General features: G+C 58.7%; 1 protein-coding gene and 1 pseudogene across 3 annotated transcripts; both read right to left on the bottom strand.

Annotated features, from left to right (window-relative positions):
* Window positions 1-354: 354 nt before the first annotated feature.
* Window positions 355-6,226, bottom strand: LOC136311189 (sperm flagellar protein 1-like; annotated as a pseudogene).
* Window positions 6,227-6,516: 290 nt separating this feature from the next.
* On the bottom strand, window positions 6,517-20,192 carry ADAM8 (ADAM metallopeptidase domain 8). Of its 3 annotated transcripts, none has more exons than XM_066239714.1 (25): window positions 20,011-20,192; window positions 19,598-19,737; window positions 18,544-18,647; window positions 16,545-16,615; window positions 16,357-16,435; window positions 16,198-16,274; window positions 15,692-15,872; window positions 15,366-15,428; window positions 15,132-15,200; window positions 14,707-14,876; window positions 14,495-14,576; window positions 14,074-14,222; window positions 13,785-13,962; window positions 13,445-13,534; window positions 13,096-13,285; window positions 12,918-13,011; window positions 12,431-12,590; window positions 11,901-11,978; window positions 11,302-11,386; window positions 10,895-11,009; window positions 10,230-10,428; window positions 9,740-9,805; window positions 9,504-9,554; window positions 7,611-7,688; window positions 6,517-7,192 (listed from the first exon to the last, which is right to left on the bottom strand). In XM_066239714.1, coding segments are annotated over exons 1-25 (2,622 nt in total). In that variant the 5' UTR covers window positions 20,013-20,192; the 3' UTR covers window positions 6,517-7,141. The 3 variants fall into 3 exon arrangements, with proteins under 3 accessions (XP_066095811.1, XP_066095812.1, XP_066095813.1); XM_066239715.1 differs by having other exon boundaries at window positions 10,230-10,425; window positions 20,011-20,191; XM_066239716.1 differs by lacking the exon at window positions 20,011-20,192 and having other exon boundaries at window positions 19,598-19,881.
* Window positions 20,193-20,572: the final 380 nt, after the last annotated feature.

Raw genomic sequence — 20,572 nt, forward strand, 5'->3', positions numbered from 1 at the left:
CACTCACAGGACTTCAGGTCAGCGGACACAGGACGCTGCCAGCCAGCCAGAGACAATGATAACAAGACCCCTCAAGGCTCACGGCAACCAGACCCAAGTCTTCACCGCCAAGCTGGTTGGGAGTGGGCAGAGCTCAGATGACACAGACAGGAGCCTTTGTGCAGTCCTGAGCGCTCTGGCCTTCACGCTCATGAACTCTGCACTCTGATTCTCCCCAACCCCGGGCCCTTTGTACCAGATGTCCCTCAGCCTGCTGGACAGTGTGTGGCCACATCAGGAAGAACCCTGGCCTGGGAGAGGTCCACATGGGTTCAAGATCAGGGTCTGGTTGATTAGGTCTCTGCGGCCTCTCGGTCACTGTGGCTCATCCCTGCGTCTGGTCAGCTCCCTAATCCACCGGTCCTTCAGCTCCACCAGGTGCTCCAGCCTGACCACCTTCATCTGCAAAACCTTCAGTGAAACACACATCTCTAAAAGACTTCACACCTGGATGCCCTGTCCACCTGCCAGAGTCGGGCCATTTCAGCCCTCAGGCCACAGGGCTGGTGGTCAGACTCAAGGCCATTAAGTGGGACATCCTGGAGAGATATGAACTTGAGGTGTCCATCTCAGGGTGCAGAAAAGGGCCTATTGGACGTGGGTCTGAGGATCGGGGTGATGGCAGAGTACGGTGGCTGCTAGGAAGTCGCTGGCTCTCCTCCCCCTGCTGCCTGTCCCTCTGCAGCCCAGGCAGAGCAGCCGTGTCTGTCACTGCAGCTGGACGGCGTGCCAGCTTCACCGCTAAGGGCAGATGATGCAGTGCAGGACTGCACACTTGAGACCTATATAATTGTTTATTCATTTTAGAGCGGAGAGGGAGAGAGAGAGAGAGAGAGAGAGAGAGAGAGAGAAACGAGGGGAGGAGCTGGAAGCATCAACTCCCATATGTGCCTTGACCAGGCAAACCCAGGGTTTCGAACCGGCAACCTCAGCATTTCCAGGTTGACGCTTTATCCACTGCACCACCACAGGTCAGGAGACCTATATAATTTTATTGGCCAATGTTACCCCAATGAAATCAACTTATTGACTTATTTATTTATTTATTTTTGTATTTTTCTGAAGCTGGAAACCGGGAGGCTGACAGACTCCCGCATGTGCCTGACTGGGATCCACCCGGCATGCCCACCAGGGGGCGATGCTCTGCCCATCTGGGGCGTTGCTCTGTTGTGACCAGAGCCATTCTAGCGCCTGAGGCTGAGGCCACGAAGCCATCCCCAGCGCCCGAGCCATCTCTGCTCCAATGGAGCCTTGGCTGCGGGAGGGGAAGAGAGAGACAGAGGAAGGAGAGGGGGAGGGGTGGAGAAGCAGATGGGCGCTTCTCCTGTGTGCCCTGGTCGGGAATCGAACCCGGGACTTCTGCACGCCAGGCCAACGCTCTACCACTGAGCCAACCGGCCAGGGCCCCAATAAAATCAATTTAAAAAAATCTGCCAATTGATCTAGTTTTCTCAGACAAATGTTTTCATGAAGACTGAGGACCTGCCCTAGCCTCCTCCACCAGGCATGGTGATGTCACGGCCTCCCTTCCTGGATGAACAGACCTGCCACATGCCCACAGGCCAGAGAAGTGAAAGGGGGATCTGAAAAGCTCATCCCCAACACCATGACCAAAGTGAAGTCAACAGCACGGCAGCCCACACTGCAGCTGAGGACTCGCTGCTCCAGGCGCCCAAGGCTGGGAGTCAGTGTCTCAGCACACAGATCCCTGTGAGCCCTGGGCAGCACGGGCCAGCAAGTGCCTGTCCACACCACTTGTATCCTGTCCACACCCCTCCCCAGTGCCCTCTCCAGCAACAAGCCATGGGCTGTCCACTGTGCAGACGCCCGCCTTGCACCCCCCACACACGCCAGGCCCTTGGCTGCTGCCTCAACAACCCCCAGGCCTCTGTCGCGGCACCTGAAATGGCCACACCAGCGACAATCACTAAATGGCAGGTACAGCAGCTTTCCCTCTGGGTGAAACAGTTATAATCCACTCTGTTAGCACATGGCACAAGGGGTTATGACAGACCTACTGAGGCATGTCACATCACTTCCTCTCTGCCCTTCCTCAGCAAAGGCAAACCACACGGTGACATCACTTTCCTGCTTTCTCAAGAAAACAGCTCATCAAGACCACGGCACCTACCCAGGAACCGCTCTGTCATCACAATTCCTACTGACCTCTTCAGCTGAGCTGACCGGTGTGGCCTGCACACCTCCCCTCCCCCACTGTCTCAGGCCAGAAGCTGCAGCCTGTGCTCCCACAAGGTCACCCTTCTCCGGCAGCCAGGAACCTGAGCACTACCTGAACTCAGGACCCCTGTAGACTCTTGGTGAAGGAGCAGAGGGTCAGGCATGTACCCTCAGAACCAGGTGTGCACAAGAGAACCAGGCGTGTGCCCTGCTCTCTGCCTTGGCCCCTACAACCCTGGGTCTGTTGTCCAGCCCATCTGGGTAGTGACATCTGTGACTGTCTGTAGCCCCCGGAACATGGGCCCTGGGGTTTGGTAACTAGGGAGGCCGGCTGGTGTGTTCTTGGAGAGAAGTGCCATACTCTTCTCTGTGCTTCTGGTGTCTTTGGAATAGTCCACAGATGAATTATTTTCTAAATGATCAAACTAAAGGATGTGAGGGCAATCTGGCTGCGATGTCACCCCATTGATCGCCAGGGTAGATTCGGCTGATCTGGCTGGCTAGGCGGGTGTCCCCTTCCTCCCTCACTGTTCCATGTGCATCCCTCCCAAAGCCGTGCGCTCGGTCGAAGAGGACGACCTTCCCCACTAGAGGAGAGGAACGTTTTTCGGTCAAGGGTATACGAGTAGCTGCGCTCCCCTGCTAGAACCTCCAACAACCTTCTCTCTTGTCAGAGACCCCGCCTGCCTCACTTAACGCCATACTCCCCACACGGGGTCTGAGCTGCACAGCACAGAAGGCAGCACCTCCCCACAATGCCTAAAGCCAGGCCCTCTGCTTCCCAGGGGAGTGTGGGCACAGAGAGGCACCCTGGTCCCGTACCTTGACCGTCTCCTGCAGAACAGCCAGTGCCTGCTCCTTTTCCTCTAGCAGCTGCTGCACCCCAGGGTCCGGGTGCACCAGGGCCCACTGCCAGAGCTCCACCTGAAAGGCAAACACTTGGCCCTTCACCTGGCAGCCAGCAGGACAGGATGGCTGGGGTGAAATGAGAGGGTTCAAGAAGAACCCTCTGCACACACAGTGTCCCATCCGAAGGGTCTTCACGCCAGAGGGTACTGGGAACTCGGCAGGCCTGTGAGATAGGCAGACATGCATGGCTCAGGTCCCATCTCAGAGAGGAGCCAGCACACGGAGGGGGCAGAGCCCAGACAGACCATGCTATGTGGGCATGGCCCGACCTAATGCCATCATGAGGTGCAGCCTGGATGCCTCCAAACAGCTTCTGTTTGGAGATGTGTCCATTGAACAACAGCCAGGCCGTGTGGCCCCTGGACAGAAGCCTTGGGCTCCCATGCGGGATGCTGGGGCCCAGGAGGCAATGGAGTCAGGGCACCCTCTTGGGCCCCTTGGAGCAAGGAGCTGCCCTCCTGGAGGCTCGCCAGCCCCAAGGGGCCCTATGTCTTCTGAGCACACCTGCGTTCCCTTGCAGGTGTGTGAACTTGAGGGTACCACACGCCTATCTCTCTGGTGCAGCCCCATACAGGGGCCGTTTCCCACATCAGGGGGTTTAGAGATACTACCAGATTAGGTGGTGGCTGCGAGCCCCACCCACAGTCCATCCACATCAGCACTGGAGACTCCTGGGTCCTGCAAAGATTTCAGAGGTTGGACAGTGAGATGTGGCCCAGCCAGGGCTCACACCTGACCCAGCAGTCAACATGCCTCCCTGCATTTCTCAGTCATGGAGGGGAGGGGTGGGCGGAGGGGGTGGGGCTTGCACCAGTCTGGGAAGGAGCACTGTGACAAGTGAGTTTTCAGGGTCCCAGGCGGCCGGGGGACCAGGGGCTTCATCACCACATATATCTTAGCTTTATTCTCTCATGGCAGATCATGAGACCATGTCCAAACATGACAGACAGTGGGTTCAAGGGCAGTACACATGATTGCACTCACACCGACAGCGGCTCTGGGTGGGTCCTTGTGGGCATTGTCCCCCATCTTTTTCCACAACGTACACAAGATGGGTTCAATGGCCCCGGGTGTGTTGGCCACCACCTTTCGGATATCCGCCTCTGAGACACAGAAACACAGCTTGTGGAAGACTTTCCTGTAAAGGAAGCGGGTTTGAGGGAACAGCCCTCAGAACACTGCACCCTGGCGCTCCTTGGAGGGGAGGCTGGGACAGGGCTCCTGCTTGCCCTGTACCTGGTGGCCATCGCACTTCCAGCAACCCTGTTAAAGTCCTGTTCAGTCAGGCCTGACAATTCCAGCCTGGGTCACCATCTCCCTGATGTGTGTCTCAGGGACACTGCACAGTAGACATCACCTTCCTGCCTGAGCTGCCCTTTGCTCTGAGGAAGTCCTGCTGCTTCACCACCAGTACCCAGAATCTGAGTTCTCACCACCACTGCAGCCGCCGCCCCTGCCTAAACCTCCCCTCACAGCCTCTGAAGTAAGCTTCAACCCTGCAGAGCAGAGCTTCTCAGACCCAGGCTAGGAGTGGGGTCCTCAGCATGGTCTCCAGGGACCCTCAGCAGCTCCAAGTGCCCTCCACAAGCAGCTGTGACCTCTCGGCTCACCACAGGCACTCTGCTCCCCACTGCAGCCCCTGCACACCCACAGGTCACCCCACTTCACTGTTCTGTCACTTACTCAGGAATGCTGCCTCATCCTCCATAGCACTCATCACACCTGACACATCATCCGTTTTCCCTCCAGACTCAGCCCCATGATGAAGGCAGAGGTCATCCACTGCCTGAACCAGAGCCCCACACCCAGAATTATTGCTGAGCAACTGAGAAGGGTGGTCAGCATGGGCTGCACACCATCACGGGCTAGGACTGCTAGTCTCATGAGCGGGCCTCAAGCTGACCAGTGCTGTCCTCAGGTTGATAGTGACATTCTTATGGACAGGAACAGGGACAGTGATGGTGCCAGAGAAGCCTATAGCAAGGAAGCAGCCTGAGAACTTGAGCTGGAGACCAGGTGTGAGGCTGCCTACCCAAAGTAGCTGCCTTTGGGGAGTGAGGAAGAAAAGGAGGGAGGCAGAGAGCCTGCCTGTTGAGAATGCTCCAGTTGCTGAGCTTCTGGTCCATGTTGCAGGTGGGCACATAGTTGTGCAGGTCCACAAGCCGGGGGTGGAAATGTTTCACGATCTCCGCCAGCATCACTGGGTGTGGGGGCGAGGGGAGCACAAGGTGAGCCTGGCCACTGAGCAAGGAACCCCTATTTCCTTCCCAAGGTGAATGAGGAGAGAGCGGAGCCCAGGGGCAGAAGCTGATCGTGGGGGCTATCTGGCCCAGAGGGAAGGTTGTGGGAGTGGGAGGGAACCCCAGGAATATGAGGAGGGAATCGCTGAGTGACCAGGCTTAATGCACAACGTGGCTCTCTCCGCCGCCACCTTCCTCCTCCTGGGGCATCAGTGCCCCCCCCCCTTTTTTTTTTTACAGAGACAGAGAGTCAGAAAGAGAGATAGACAGGGACAGACAGACAGGAACGGAGAGAGATGAGAAGCATTAATTATCAGTTTTTTGTTGCGACACCTTAGTTGTTCATTGCTTTCTCATATATGCCTTGACTGCGGGCCTTCAGGAGACCAAGTAACCCCTTGCTCGAGCCAGTGACCTTGGGTCCAAGCTGGTGAGCTTTATTCAAACCAGATGAGCCCGCACTCAAGCTGGCGACCCCGGGGTCTAGAACCTGGGTCCTCCGCATCCCAGTCCGACGCTCTATCCACTGCGCCACCGCCTGGTCAAGCAGTGTGCTCCCATCTTCCTCCCTCCTTCCGGGGCGCCCCTCATGCCCTGCCCCGGGGACTTGGACGCTTTGCTGGGAGTCCAGGAACTGGGACCCTTCGCGAGACATCGGTCCTTGCACGGCCATCGCGTCTGGCCGGCCACACCCCTGTCCGCCTCGGGCCGCGCCCGGCCTCACCGCCGTCGCTGAAGTCCCGGGCCAGGTGGCGCTTGGGGCGGCTGAGCGGGAGCCCGTCCAGCCAGGAGTAGAGGCGGCGGAGCGCGTCAGGCGACAGCGGCGGGGCAGGGGCTTTCGGACTGACAGAGCCTAGCATCGCTGATGGTTAGGGCGTTGCCAGGAGACGGCGCCGGAAGGGGCGGGTAACAGGGCCGTTGGCGGGAGACGGCACCGGAAGGGGCGGGCTGCAGGGCCATAGCCGGGAGACGGCGCGGAAAGGGGTTGGGTTGTTAGGCGGTAACCGGGAGGAGCCGGAGGACGGACAGAGGCCGTGCGGGTTGAGTGCCACCGCTGGGCAGGGGCACAGGGTTCTGTCCGCTGTGCGGACTGTTCAGTTCAGGGGGCTTATAATGAAGTCTGAGAGCAAAGCAAGTGAAAAGCTGCCGTCCTTTCCAGTGGACATTTTATTTTAACAAGCATTGGACCCTTAAACCTCACAAATTGAATTCCACATTGTTTAGCTTTTGCCAAATTCCATCCAATAAAAATCTTCCCGCACTTAGAAGTCAATCAATAACAGTCGTAAAAACAGGCTTTTCCTGAAATATCAGGGAAGCAGGCTCCGGCGATTGAGGGGCTTGCAGTCTGGGTGCGCTAACCAGAGGTCAGCCACCATCCGCCAGGAGGGCCTGGAGCAGCCAGGGGCGCAGCGGGTGCAGTCGGCCTCCTCAACACGCTGGAGAAGGCCAGTGGCCATTTGGAGACACGCACACACTGGCCACACAGTAGCTGACCCCTCCTCCCCAGCCTGGCATAGTTAAGTGTGGCCATAGTGGGTGACAGGTCAGTAACAGCAGCAGAATCCTGACCGAGAGGTCCTTGTGACCTGGGATGCTGAAACATGACCTTGGCCACAAGGAGGTGGCTCTTTTGCTGGAACTTCTCACAGTGGATCCAGCCAGAGGGACACTGAGGGCTTGGGCAGAGGCTGGCACAGGGCTTTTTCAACATAAACAACAGACAACTTGCAGACAGGTGCACAGATGCCCAGGGCGCTGTGAGCTCTTGCCCATCACCTCCTCTGGACAGGGGGTTTCAGAGCAACCTTTGGGCCAACAACTCCCTTGAAGAAGGAAAAATGAAAGGATAAAACCACTTGCTACAAAAGGACAACTGAATCTTATTTCCTTTTACATTTTTACACATCTTAAAATTTAGATTCTTGGTTCATCCAACAATAAGATGGCCCTATGTGCACACAATACTAACAGTGACAGCTGCAGTGCTCACAGCTGACACTTTATGACAGACTTTCATATTTAGACTAGTAGCTGAAGACAAACTAACAGCCAGTAGAGGCAGCAATTCCTGCAAAGTCCCCTGGCAGAGTATAAAGCAGCGGTTAGAATAAACCTCCAGCTAACAGTTCTTTTTTCAGCTGACAATGTAACCCTCGGGGCAGTGCCCCAGTCAGCTAGCTGTAGGAAGAGAGCTCGCCCCACTCCTCCTGCAAGTGGACACTGCTCTGGTGAGGGGCTCACCTCAGTGGGTCCAGGGTTTGTTCCTCCAGCCCTGGGCTTGACTGGTGGCATCGGGGGTGCACAGGTTGGCTTGACCACCTAGGAAGCAGCAGGCACAGTGACAGTGGATGCCACATAACCGTCCCAGCCAGGGCAGAGCACTGTCTTCCCAGGTGTCTGCTCTGCCCCAGATCAGCCCGTAGGCTTCTCTGCTGAGCTCTCCACAGAAAAATCCCACCCAACACCCTCCCTCTACCCGTGGCCACCTATAGAACGAAACCCAAACCAGTGAGATGTGGTAGCCCAAGGCCCCCACACCACCCCAACTTGACCAATGAAAAGCTTTTTTCTTTTTTTTTTTTTGTATTTTTCTGAAGCTGGAAACGGGGAGAGACAGTCAGACATACTCCCGCATGCGCCCGACCAGGATCCACCCGGCACACCCACCAGGGGCGACGCTCTGCCCACCAGGGGGCGATGCTCTGCTGCGACCAGAGCCACTCTAGCGCCTGGGGCAGAGGCCAAGGAGCCATCCCCAGCACCCAGGCCATCTTTGCTCCAATGGAGCCTTGGCTGCAGGAGGGGAAGAGAGAGACAGAGAGGAAGGAGGGGGGGGTGGAGAAGCAAATGGGTGCTTCTCCTATGTGCCCTGGCAGGGAATCGAACCAGGGTCCCCCACACACCAGGCCGACGCTCTACCGCTGAGCCAACTGGCCAGGGCCTGAAAAGCTTTTAAACTGCCAGAATGTGGGTCTTGAAAGTTCAAAACCAAATATTAACAACTTAAAATTGGCATTTCTTCTCATTTCAGCCTTTCCAGCAGGGGGTTTGGGATGGAGGTGGAAGACTGACCAGGCCTAGCCCAGCCATGGTCAGCCCTGGCTGTATACCTCAGCACCCAGGACACCTAGGTGGGGCCCAGCATTTATAGTTTTCGATAACCCAAAGGCAACCTAATGAGCAGCCAGGCTCCTCAGAGCCTCTTCCTGGCTAACACCTCTTCCTGAGCCAGAAATCTCCCTGCCCCCAATCTGGCTTGTCAAAACCCTTCTTAAGACCATTTCTGCAACTTTCCGTAAGTCTCAAATTAGTTCTAAATAAAAAGGTAAAAAGGAAAGCAATAAAGAATGTCTATTAAGCAAGCACCACAGTAAAACGTTATTGCAGGGCAATCCATGTGGGTCAGTATAAAAAGCAATAGGATTAGCCTCGCCTGTGGTGGCGCAGTGGATAGAATACTGACTTGGGACACTGAGGTCACTGGTTGGAAACCCTGGGTTTGCTGGGTCAAGGCACATACAACAAGCAACCAATGAAAAGCTAGAGTAAAGCAACTACTTCTTGTTTCTAACCCCTGTAAAAAAATCAAGGAATAAAATCTTTACCTATTAAATTTAAAAATAAATAAATGTCAAAGCTCTCCCTGCTTGCCTTGCCTTTAAAAATATCCTTAAAAAAGAAAAAAGTAATAGGAGTCACATCTGGCAAAGTATCTCCAAGAAGCCTCGCATGAGTCAACATCACTGGTGACAGGTGGACACCAGGAGTCTCCACAGGATGCCTGGTGGGCAGAGCCTGCCCCAGGAGGGCAGCCACTAGTTGAGAAAGCCGGGCTCTTTCTGCCGCCCCAGTTTGCCAGAGCAGCTGAGGTAGCTGCTTGCTGGAAGTGTGCTGGTCCAGGGCCGAGGTGGGCCCTGAGCAGGCCCCAGCAATGAGGGGCCCAACAGAGCCAGGCCTTGTGGCCTGCAGAAAGCACTCTAGGGTAAGCCCAAAGTTGGTCAGGCCAGCATGGAGCACCCCACCTCCTCCTGTGGTGTTTGGGTTGTGGGGGAGGTTGGGGGTCCAGCCCAAGAGGAAGGACACAGGCACAGCCAAGGAAGTCTTCTGAGTGGCTGAGTGGCCAGGACCGCTCACCTGTCTGGGCTTCAGCTCTGGTAGGGGCTTGGTGGGAGGAGCAGGTCTGAGCTGGAGGGAGGAGGAACAGTCAGGAGCCCAGACCCCTGGGTTAACGTCCTCCCTGGGCCCGGGTGAACAGCCTTCTGAAAGTTCGGGGTTCCCAGCCTATCAAATCCAGCCTCTGAACCCTCCACCTCCCAGAACCGGATTTTCACCCCTGGATGGCCTGGGTGTGGGCTCCCATTGCCACTCACCTGGGCTGGGGCCTGCTGGGTGTACACAGGAACCGGGAAGGGTGGGCTAGACATGGTGGCCGGAGGCTGCAGGAACAGGGCCGTGAGCCTGGATCACGCCAAGTGGCACCTCCAGGAGCTGTCCCTCCACGGCCCCCCAGCTCAGGACCTGGCATTTCTGCCCCTCCCAGAGGGAGACTGAAGCTCCAGGTGTGTGCATGGGCCAAGCCCAGAGCCTGTATGTGACCTGCACATTCCCTTTCCTTAGCTGTGTGGATGCTGCGTGCTGGGTTGCAGCACAGCGATCTGGACCTCAGAACTGTCCTCATATCTTGCAGAGGCCTCAAGGCTCAGATTCAAGTTCCAATTCTGTCACCAGCTCATGTGGGTCCTCCCACATCCTAAAGCTCCCTTCCTGTCTCTGAACAGGGTGAAGGTGGTGCTGCTCAGGGCCCTGGTGAAGCACCCTGGCTGCAAGGGTGAGGTGCCTGGGGAGCCAAGTGGTGCTTACAGCAGGGGGTGGCCGTTTAGAGGTCACTGTGGAAGCCGTAGGCCTGGGGGGATGGCCATGGTGGATGATATGCACAGCAGGGACCGGCTGTGGGGGGCCCACAGTGGGGGCCGGAGCCGTGCCCTTTGCTACCCTGCTGCCTCCCTCATGGAACACAGGGTTGGAGAGCCCCATGGCCGTCTTGGGTGCCACATTCCTGCTGAGAAAGTAAGATGGGTCAGTGCATCCTGGCCTCAGGATCCAACCCAGAGGACCTCATAGCTGCAGTGCCCACCCCCACCCTCACCCCCACAGTGTGTGCCAGTCACAGCCATTTGAAAAGTAGAGGCAGCCTCATGTGTCTTGTGCTGTGGTTGGCACAGGGTCGAGGTCCTCACAGGGCAGTGGCTGGCAAGCGGGTGGTGTGGGCAGCTTCTCTAAGCCCATGACATTCTGAGTGCTGACACCTATCAAGGTCAGGTGTGCGTGGGGGACAAGGTCCTCCCTTTGGGCTCACCACATCAACAACCTGTCACCAAAACTCATCACCTGTCCCCACCCCAGTCAGAGGCCCCGGGGCCGCAAGTCCTCTTCCTCTAGCAGCAGTGAGGCTGTTTCCCAATAGTGCAAGGGGAGGACATGCTCATTGCAGAGACTGACGTTTTGCAACCCCAGGGCACCCTCACCTCTTTCGGACGCGGCTTCCAGCCTTGCAGTAGATGACCACGCCTGCCAGGATCAGTGCCAGAGCCACCAGGAGCAGCACAGGCACCAGCACCCCTGTCGGAAGGCTCCCGGAGGCTGTGGGGCACAAGAGGCCAGGCGTCAACGGGGTAGTGAGGGCTGGGAGGGTGGCCAGGGGCCTTTCTGGGGCCCCACTCCTGCAGTGAGTGTCCATCTGAGGACCCTTCTCCTATGGGACTGAATAGAATCACAAGCCCCTGTGCAGTGAGAATGCCCAGGACTACAAGTCTGAATCTTTAATGATGTCCCAATGGGGACACATGACTTCCTCCTCACTGCCCAGGTGGTCCTGTTGGACCCTGTCAGGCTGTGCAGTGTGAAGGCCCCGAGGCAGTGTGAAGGACCCTACCTGTGCGCATGTCGGCCACCTGCTCTGTGCAGTGGGGTGGGGCCCAGCCCGGGTTGCAGTGGCACTGCCTCTTGTGGTTGCATACCTGGGGGACAGCCAGGCGTCAGGAATGGGCCCTTAGACCGTCCCTGGGCTGCAGCACCCAGTGCTCACACAGGCATCACCAGGCCCAGCCTAGGCCTGTCAAGGGGTCTGCTATGACCCCTATGACGGACAGGCGGGGCTCATCCATGGGCCTGGCTTCTGCGTCCAGGTGTCCAGGGCTATCACACATGCTGACGGAGCAGCCCCTCACCAAGCCACCAACCCCAGAGGACTTTCTAAGCAGAGCAAGGGCACGGCAGCCACTCTTGCCAGGAGGCTCAGGAGGGTGCTCCAGCCCCTGCTTCAAGCTCTTGGTGGTCGACGTCCCCTCGTCCCTAAATCACAGACACGACACTGCAAGCTGAGCACACTCTCCCGTCTCCGAGCAGGCAGCCCCCGGCCGCACGTCCACAGCACCGTGACCTCCTGCACCAGCTCCTGGTCTCCTCCCTCTGTCCACCTGGGGTCATCCAGGGCACAGCCCACACACCTCCTTCACCCAAAGGCTCACGTACCCCACGGCCATTGCACTTGGCGGAGCAGTTTCTGGATCCATAAACTTGGAGGCTCTGACACTGTCCTTTCCTGCAAACCTGGAAGGCAGGAGGGTCTCATGGGGCAGAGCCTGTCTCAACCCCGGTTCCCCCCATTCTGCCCCAGTAACCAAAGCTGACCCAAAACCTGCAGGTGAGCTTCAAGGGCACAGGCAATGGCCACCACAGCCAGGACTGCCTCATCTGTAGCCCATCTGCTGGCTGGCCAGACCACCACTGCCACCAGGGCCACAGAGGACCAGCCCCAGCCCCACCGTCCTGGTCAACTTGCAGACAGAACGGTCTTCAAACCACGTTAACCGAGAGCAGGCTCTCCAGGTGCCTCCCGTGTGTTGAGTGTCTGTGGACAGGGGTCTATCCACACAGCCCTCCTGTTGCCACTGCCCTGCTTTGGACCACATGAACTTATGTGTGGACACACGTCTGGGAGCTGGGGGTCCAGTGGCCTGACTTCCGCAGGGGCACGCCCAGGTTTGTGTCTGGTTACTCACCCTCTCATCGCCGCACTTGGTGCCTTCGAGCACTTGCTCGTACCCAGAGCCACCATCCAGGAGAAGAGCCTGGCAGGACGCCGAGTAGGAAGTGATGGTGCAGGACTTCCGCTCCGGAGGCTTCTGTCCACCCTCGCAGAACAGGACACCGCACTTGTCCCTGTGGACAGAGGGACGCACCATGGTGCCAGCTCTCCTGCATCTCTTGCTCTGTGCATGCTGTGTGCTTGGGGAAGCCCAGGGAGCGCCAGTGCCCTTGGATGGGCCAGGGGGTCCACTGATGGGGCATCCACACCCCTGGGCACAGTGACCCACCCTCCATGAGGGCAGCATGGTCAGGCCTGGGGATCCTAGAAGGCAGGGTGGACCCCTGTAGACCCCTGGCTCAGGCTGCTACTCCTCTGTGCAGAGGACTTTCTTGGACCACCCTCCTCCCCCATGGGGACATCCCTGGAGTCAGGGGTGTTGGGCTTGGCTGGATGCTCACCCGTCAGAACCCCCATCAGAACCAGAGAGGAAGCGGCTCCTGCAGTCTAGTGTGACGCTGTAGCTATGGCATTTCTCCACGGCAGCCTGTGAGCCTGTAGGCCAGGAGCAGGTCAGCCTCCTGGCTTGGGACCCAAAGCCTCTCTTCAGGCCTGTGGGTCACCCATCACTCATCTCACCTGCCCCCCACAAGTCCTGGCACCTCTGGGCCAGGGTGGGGCAGGCCCCGTTATAGCAGTAGCCTCCATGGCAGGGCGTGCCATTCTCCTGATAGACGTCCTCCGGGCAGGCTGGCTGCTGGCCATCACAGTACTCCTCGAGGTCACAAGCATCCTTCTGGCGGCGGCACAGTTTGCCAGCCGGCAGCACCTGGCCCAGTAGAGCGAAGCTCACTCACATGGAACAGCAGGCCCCAAAAAGGCCCACGTCTGCTGCTTTGTCACTGCCATTCCTGGGGCCTCTTCCCACCCGCTGACCATGGGCCCAGCTGGACTAGGGGCAGGAGGGTGCCCAGGGCCCTAAGCTCACCCTGCAGTCATGGCAGCAGGTGCCATGGGCACACTCGACCCCTTCAGCCAGCTGGCAGGTGGTGGCATTGCAGCAGTGGTTCTGACAGTCCTGGAGATGGGTCAATGCTAAGGATCTGTGCACTGGGCTCCAGAGTGGCCCTGGGGCCCCACCTCCCTGCACGACCACCCTCAGTTGAGCTGGGGCCTTCCCATGGGTCCCTATGGGTGTCAGAGGGCAGGTTCTGATTGTGCCTCTGGGCACACAGGTCACCTGCTGGGTCAGGAATGGACGTCCTAACCTTTGGGATGTAGACCCGGGGCTGGTGCAGGGCAGAGTGTGGCGGCGTTGGGCCCTGTACCTGGGGCTGACCGCAGTCACATTGCTCCCCACGCTCTACAAACCCATTCCCGCACACGGGGCCGCCCACCAGGCGGTCGGGGTCTGGAGTGTTTGCCAGGCAAGTTATACGGGGCTTCCCAACGAACGTCTCCAGGTCGGCCTGGCTGCAGCGGCTGAACAACCTGGGGAATGGGGAGCTGAAAGGAGGGGCGTCTCTCAGAGGGGCAGGCAGCGGGCAGGCCACCTGCACCCCAGGACACCCCACTCTGCAGGCACCCTCAGTCACGCCGCACTGGGGTGGGCCTCACCCAATGCTGGCTGCCATGATGCAGCCGCCACCATCATGTGGCGCAGGACAGAAGCAGCCCGGCACGTCCTCATCGTGGTCCATGCCCAGGTTGTGCCCCATCTCGTGGGCCATGGTGCAAGCCACGCCGATGGGGTTACTGCTATGGTCCTACAGTGACAGGCCATGCTAGCTGGTGCTGCCCACTCAGCCCGGTCACCCTCCTGCCAGCCCTGCTGCCCCAAGCAAAGCAGGCGCCACTTCCTGCTAACTAACACTTCTTAAAACATAAAGCATCACACACGCAACCCCAAGAGGCAGCTGGTCAGGTGTCCATGGGGACAGCTTGGGGGCCAGCAGGCGGACTTGAACCCTGAGTGCCCCCGCATGCGTTCCTACTCAAGCTCCAAGCCTGGCTCCCCACCAAGGCTGGACCCCCTCACCTGGTTCACAGCCCCCGAGTCCAGGGAGCACATGGCGGACACCTTGGCCAGTCCCACGGTAATTCCACTGAAGTCGACCCCACTGGAAGCCAGAGCAGTGTCTGTAGGTGGACAGACTCCCAGGAACAGCCGCGCTCCTGAGGGCCCCCCTTGGCCCCACAGCCCTTCCCAGCGGTGGCTGTTCTCTCTGCCGTCCCCTGCGGCCCACTCACGTGATAAGCTGAGCGTTGTCATGAGGGTACCGCCCCACGAGATGCCGCGCCCTCCAGGCCAGGAAGTTCTCCAGCGTGGTGCTGGCCTGGGGGCTGACCTGAATCCTGTCCTCGTGGTTCCAGATCTCCAGGCCCACCAGGACCACACGGAACTTGAGTTCCTGATAGAGCTGCAGGAAGACAGGAGGGCTTGGGTCCGGCTCCAGGACAGCAAGGCCAGGTGCCTACCCCAGAGAGGGCCAGGCCTGAGCAACAGAGGCATGTCTGCTGAGTGGGACGGGGCTGAGCTGCCTCCTTGCCTGCTGATGGCTCTGCCACCTCACACCTCCCTCTAGGTGCCCCCTCCACCTCGAAAACCAGGGTTTGTCAGGCAGGGTGACACCTGGTCTGGTCTGGGAGGTCCCTGGGGTGAAAATGGGCCCCACCTTGTCCACGTGGTTCACCACCTCCAGCACCCGCCTGCGCACAGCCTCTCTGCTCCCCAGCTTCCGGAACTGTATGACAGCATGCCCCCAGTCAGCAGCCTGTGCAGCCCACCCCCTCCGGCCCACCCGCCTGCCCGTCCTCCCCCCTGCCATGCACCTCTGTGCAGTCAGCAGCCTGTGCAGCCTGCCCCCTCCGGCCCGCCCGCCTGCCCGTCCTCCCCCCTGCCCATGTACCTCTGCACTGTCCGCGACCACGTACAGCTCCACATAGCGGGTCTTCTGGGACACTGGTGAGTTCTGCAAAACAGCAATGAGAACCTGGTCAGTGGCCCCAGCTGCAGCCTTCCTGACCTTGGCCCAGTCTCTATACTGACCATCCCAGGGGGCTCCTGCTCAGCGTTGGGAGGCCCAGACTAAGGATCCATCTCCGCAGCTTCTGGGCAGAGCCAGGCTGACTGGCCATGGACTGCAGGCTGTACCCCCACATTGCTGAGCACACAGAAAGTCTGCAGGGTACACAGGCTGCATGGACAGGGATGAGGCTGGCGGGGCACCCTTACCCGGGGCCTGAAGGCGGCCAAGGTCCGTGGGCCCAGGATACTCTCCAGGCTGGTGTTGCTGACCCCGCAGGTCCCGATCTTCTGCCGCAGGTGCTGTGCTTTGTAGAGTGCGTGCTGTCCCTCCTCACTGCCATCCAGGGGCTCAATCAGGTGGACGGCCGAGCCTGCCCGGAAGAAGCCCCTGTGGGCAGAGTGGAACAGGTGGCTCTAAATCAGTGCCCCACCCTCTGCATGCTGCCCAGATAAGGACATAGCCTGGGAGGACAGGAGGCCCCTGCTCTGCTCTGCTGTGCTCTGGGACGCTCTGGAGACAGTGTCCAGGCCCCCTGGAAGCCTTGCAGGTTGGGAACCCGTAACCTGTAAGATGAGTCCAGACACCCAGGTGCAGAAAGGTGTCTCCAAATATGGCCTCTCTCCTCTCAGCCTCAGTTCACTTCTCTGGACGGTGAGGGTTGTGCTGGGGTCCTGCCATTCTGACCAGCCTTGCCCAGGTCTGGAGCACCTACCTGAGGCCGTCACAGGTGCTGAGGCTGGCGGCAGAGAGCGGGTGCCCCTCCACGTGGCCCTGGTACAAGCAGTGGTCCTGTGGGAGGCAGGCATGAGGCTCTGCAGGGCCTGCTCCCAGAGCCCCCCCGACTCCTGAGAGAGAGCCATCTGGGGCCTACCTGCCTCTGTAGCCGCTCAGTCACCTGGGAGCCATTGGTGGCTGTGTACGTCTCCGTGTAGCCTGAGCCCATCAGGTCCCTAGAAAAGAACAGCTGTGGCACCCACCTCCCCCGTGGAGAAGAAGCTGCCAGGGGACTGGATGCCCGGGACACTGGTGTGTCAGGGGCAGGCCAAAGCCCCTGCTCACCTGTTCTTCCGAAGGTGTAAGGTGAAGGTCTGGCCTCGGGCACTGAGGACGTAACTCACACTCTCTGGGCCCTGAGCCAGGAAAACAGGAGGGGTCCAGGATGAGGGGCCCTGTCCCAGGCAGTGCCCACCTCAAACCTGGGATGGAGCTCAACTGACCAAGCAAACCAAGGCCAGGACCCTCAGCCCAAAAGCCTCTCAGAGGGCCCTGGGAGTAGCTCAGCGTCAGTCCTCAGTTTCTTCATCTGCCCATATGAAGATAATGAAGAGGACACTCCTTCCCCAGGAAGCAAGGGGAGGGGGAATGTAGTCTGACAGGCAGCAAAGGAAGCAGGAGTCTGTGGCCCTTCCAGTCCCAGGTGCCCCCCCCTTCACTCCCCCGTGAAGGCCCCACTCCTCCCTGCCTCTTCTCATGGACAGGATGCACCTTGCCCTCAGGATATAGTGAGGAGCCCTGGATATATATAGAGCCCTGGGGCCCCAGGGCTCTTCTGGACACCAGACACTGAGGTCAGGACAGGGCTGTCCCCCAATACACACGCAGACACATCCATTCACACTGTTACAGTAATATAATGTTATAGTAATTAAATATATAGAAACATATAAAAATATAGAAGATATATAGAAATAAATTAGGATATAATATTAAAAACTATTGAGGCAGGCCTGACCTGTGGTGGCGCAGTGGATAAAGCGTCAACCTGGAAACGCTGAGGTTGCCGGTTCAAAAACCCTGGGCTTGCCTGGTCAAGGCACATATGGGAGTTGATGCTTCCTGCTCCTCCCCCCTTCTCTCTCTCTCTCTCTCCCCTCTCTATAATGAATAAATAAAAAAATCTTAAAAAAAAAATCTCTTAAAAAAAAAAAAACTATTGAGGCAAGTGAATAAGGCTACGCCCTATAAGTGTGTACAGATATGATAGGCAGACTACGCCTTTGTGCAGGGCCCAGTTAGTGTGTGTGTGTGAAGTTATAGATAGATAAAAAGTAGCTTGATGTGACATTTCGGTAGATTAACATAAAAAGGACTCCCTGCGAGGAACTCCCAAAAAGGTGGTTTGAGGTGATCAACCTGTAGACTGAAACCTGTTAGAGGGCAGAGACCAGAAAAGGCACTAAAGTGGAAGGGCCCCCTGCTGCGGTAGTCACCCAGACTCCAACACTGACCGTGAACTGTCTCCTCCACGCCACTCTGAGCTCTGACCAAAGACAGCCGAGAGGAGCACGCCGACGGGGCCCCCTTAAGCTGTGCCCAGGCACGAGAAAGGATCTGTGAGTAATAAACTGCCTGTGTGATTCTTGCAACTAACTTGTGTGTCGGTCGTGTCTTTCCTCTGGTGGCAGTTGGTCTCAGCACTGTTAAGTAAAATCCTCACAGCCACCTCAAGAGTAGTCTCCAAGAGGCTGCCAGCCCTGCTGATAAGCAGGAGTGTCCCACTGCACAGGGAAGTTGAATCAGTGATGCCTGAGGCTCTACTAGGACACACGCGCGCGCGCACACACACACACACACACACACTCTCAATGCACATAACCACGTGGGTTCCAGGAATGACCCCAGGCAGCTCTGGGGAATCCCAGCCAAACCCCAAAACTCTAAGAAAGGTGTGTCACTGCAACTGCACAAGCCTCAGGGAGCCACCCACCTGCTTTAGTCTAAAGAGGAATTTGACTTATCACTGCTGAGTGAAACTGGGGAGTGGCCCAGAGGGGGGGGGCTGCCCACAGGGAGAGGCAGGATGCAGAATGGTGAGGCCCTGTGGAGAAAAGCCAAGCCTGGCTGGAGACATCTCAGGTGGGCAGTGAGTCCCCTCAGGGGCTCACCTGGCTCTCAGCCCCGAGGCTGCCCCCCTGACCCCCTGACAACCGGCTGGGACACATAGGAGCTAAGATCAATCCTTTAACAATTAACCATCGGACTCAGTGTGGCCAGGGAGAAATGAGACCACACCACCACCACCACCTCCACCACCAGGCCAGTTTTGGTCAAGACTCACCAAGCCAGAGGGCAGGGCTCGGCGTACGCGAGGTCCTGGCAGGCGCTGGGGCCACACCACCTCGTACTGCTCTATGTGGGGCAGGAGGGTGCTGGGGGCGACCACTGCAGGAGAGAGGGGCTCAGCAGACATGCAGTGAAGCCACCCTCCTGCCCTGTGAGACGCCTCCCCAGGTGACAGTGTGGTAGCCAGACTGAGATCCGACTTTAAAAGGAGAACAGGACCCCCACCAGGTGGGGTCAGGCAGACCCTGCCCAGAGCTAGCCCTTCCAGGAGCTCACCAGGCTGCTCCCAGACTGTCCCCTCCCCTTGCCCTGGGACTAAGGACACACACAGGCCCTGGGGGGTAGGGTGGGAAGAAGCTGTAGCCCTATCTCAGCTGCCCTGGTAACTGCATCTAGCTGGGGGACTGACTGCCTCCCTGGCCTCTGGAAGCTCCCGTGTCCAATAGCAGACTACGGAGCAGACAGAGCTGGGGTGCCAGAGGTCAGCCACCAGCAGACCCTGGGCTCCTCCTTCAAGGTGTGGGTGAGGCTCTGTGGCCATTATCTTGCAAACCTCTAGGAATGAGAGGCCCTGGGGGGCCAGCCAAGCCCTGCCTGCCCCCCAGTCATTCTTTGGCCACCTCCAGCACAGGACACCTCAGACCCCAGCCCAGGAGGTCCAGAGCGCCAGGGTGGAGCCAGCAGCATATTAGATCCTCCCCAGGCAGGAGGCAGGTCCCCATGCCACTAGAAAGGCCCCCTCAGCTCCAGGCTACTGCTCCTCAGCCCTCCCTTCCCTGCTAGGTTAGAGGTCCCAATAGGAGTGGGCAATCACCCCAAGTCCCGAGGAGGAACTGCTCTGTCCCAAGCCCGACCCTGACTAGGAGCTGGGGACAGCCCAGGCACTGTGTCCCCTCAGCTCCCTTTGCAGGCCTGTTGCCCTCCCGGGGCTCTATCCCCAGTGCCCACCGGGGCCAGCCCGGAGCATGGTGCTCACGCAGGCTGGATGACTGGCCCTGCCAGGACCACAGCTCCCTCTCACCAGGCCAGAGCCCACGCCTAGCACTCACCCTGCAGCCACAGCGCTCCGAGCAGCCAGAGCCCAAGGCAGCTCATGGCCAGGAGGAGATGGTTTGGAGACGTGGAGAGGGGTCTGCGGTTCGAAGACTTGGGGAACAGACGAGGATCTGGGGGTCTGGGATCCGGGGACCTGGGGGTGAATGTGGAGCTGGCAGTCTGGGGTCTGAGGGCACGGATGGGGATCTGGGGACTGGAGGTGTGGGGGGTTAGGAAGCTGGGGAGCTGGGGTCCGAGGGAGCGGTGCGTGCAGGAGTGCGGCTCTATGCTGAGACCAGCCCGCGCTGGACTCCGAGGCTCCCAGTCCCAGCCCCGCCTCGCCCTCACCCACCACCAACCCGCCCTTTGGAAGCTGGAAGGGGCGGGGTCTGGGGCACCTTGGGGAGGGTGCCTGTCCCTCCCTTACATCCTTCCTTCTCGCTGCTCTTTGGTGTTCGGTGGCTAGTTCTGGTCCCCTAGAGGCTGCTGGACTGTGTCCCCTGTCCAGCACATGAAAAGCTTCATAAATCTGGACAGGATTAAGGGAGGTGAACAAACAAATGAGTCCCTCCCTGTGGGGGAAGTGACTGTGGAAGGCTGGGGGGGGTGTCAGCAGGGGTGTATCCCAACTTCCTGGGGAACAGAGAGCTGCAGCACCCTCATCCCACTGGCTCCAGAGGGCTCGCCGAGGAGGGAGCTGCTGAGGTGCCAGTCCACTTCACCTCAGACCCCGTGTGGAGGTCACCTCCCAGGGGGCTTGTCCAGGGTCATCCCAGCCTGGCTCTGGGGGTGCCAACACAGCAGTGGAGGCAGCCTCCCTATTGGCATCTCCCCCTGGTTTCTGCCCTCCCTGTCCTGCTGGGGGGGCCACCCCACTCTGGCCTGACATTAAGGATTCTCCAGATGGGTCCCTCACCTGAGGGTATTGTGGGCTAAGGTGACAGGGAAGCTCTGGCTGCAGCAGCAGTGGGGCAGTGACTGGGCCTGGA

This window comes from Saccopteryx bilineata, chromosome 7 (genome assembly GCF_036850765.1).
Source record: "Saccopteryx bilineata isolate mSacBil1 chromosome 7, mSacBil1_pri_phased_curated, whole genome shotgun sequence".
NCBI lineage: Eukaryota > Metazoa > Chordata > Mammalia > Chiroptera > Emballonuridae > Saccopteryx > Saccopteryx bilineata.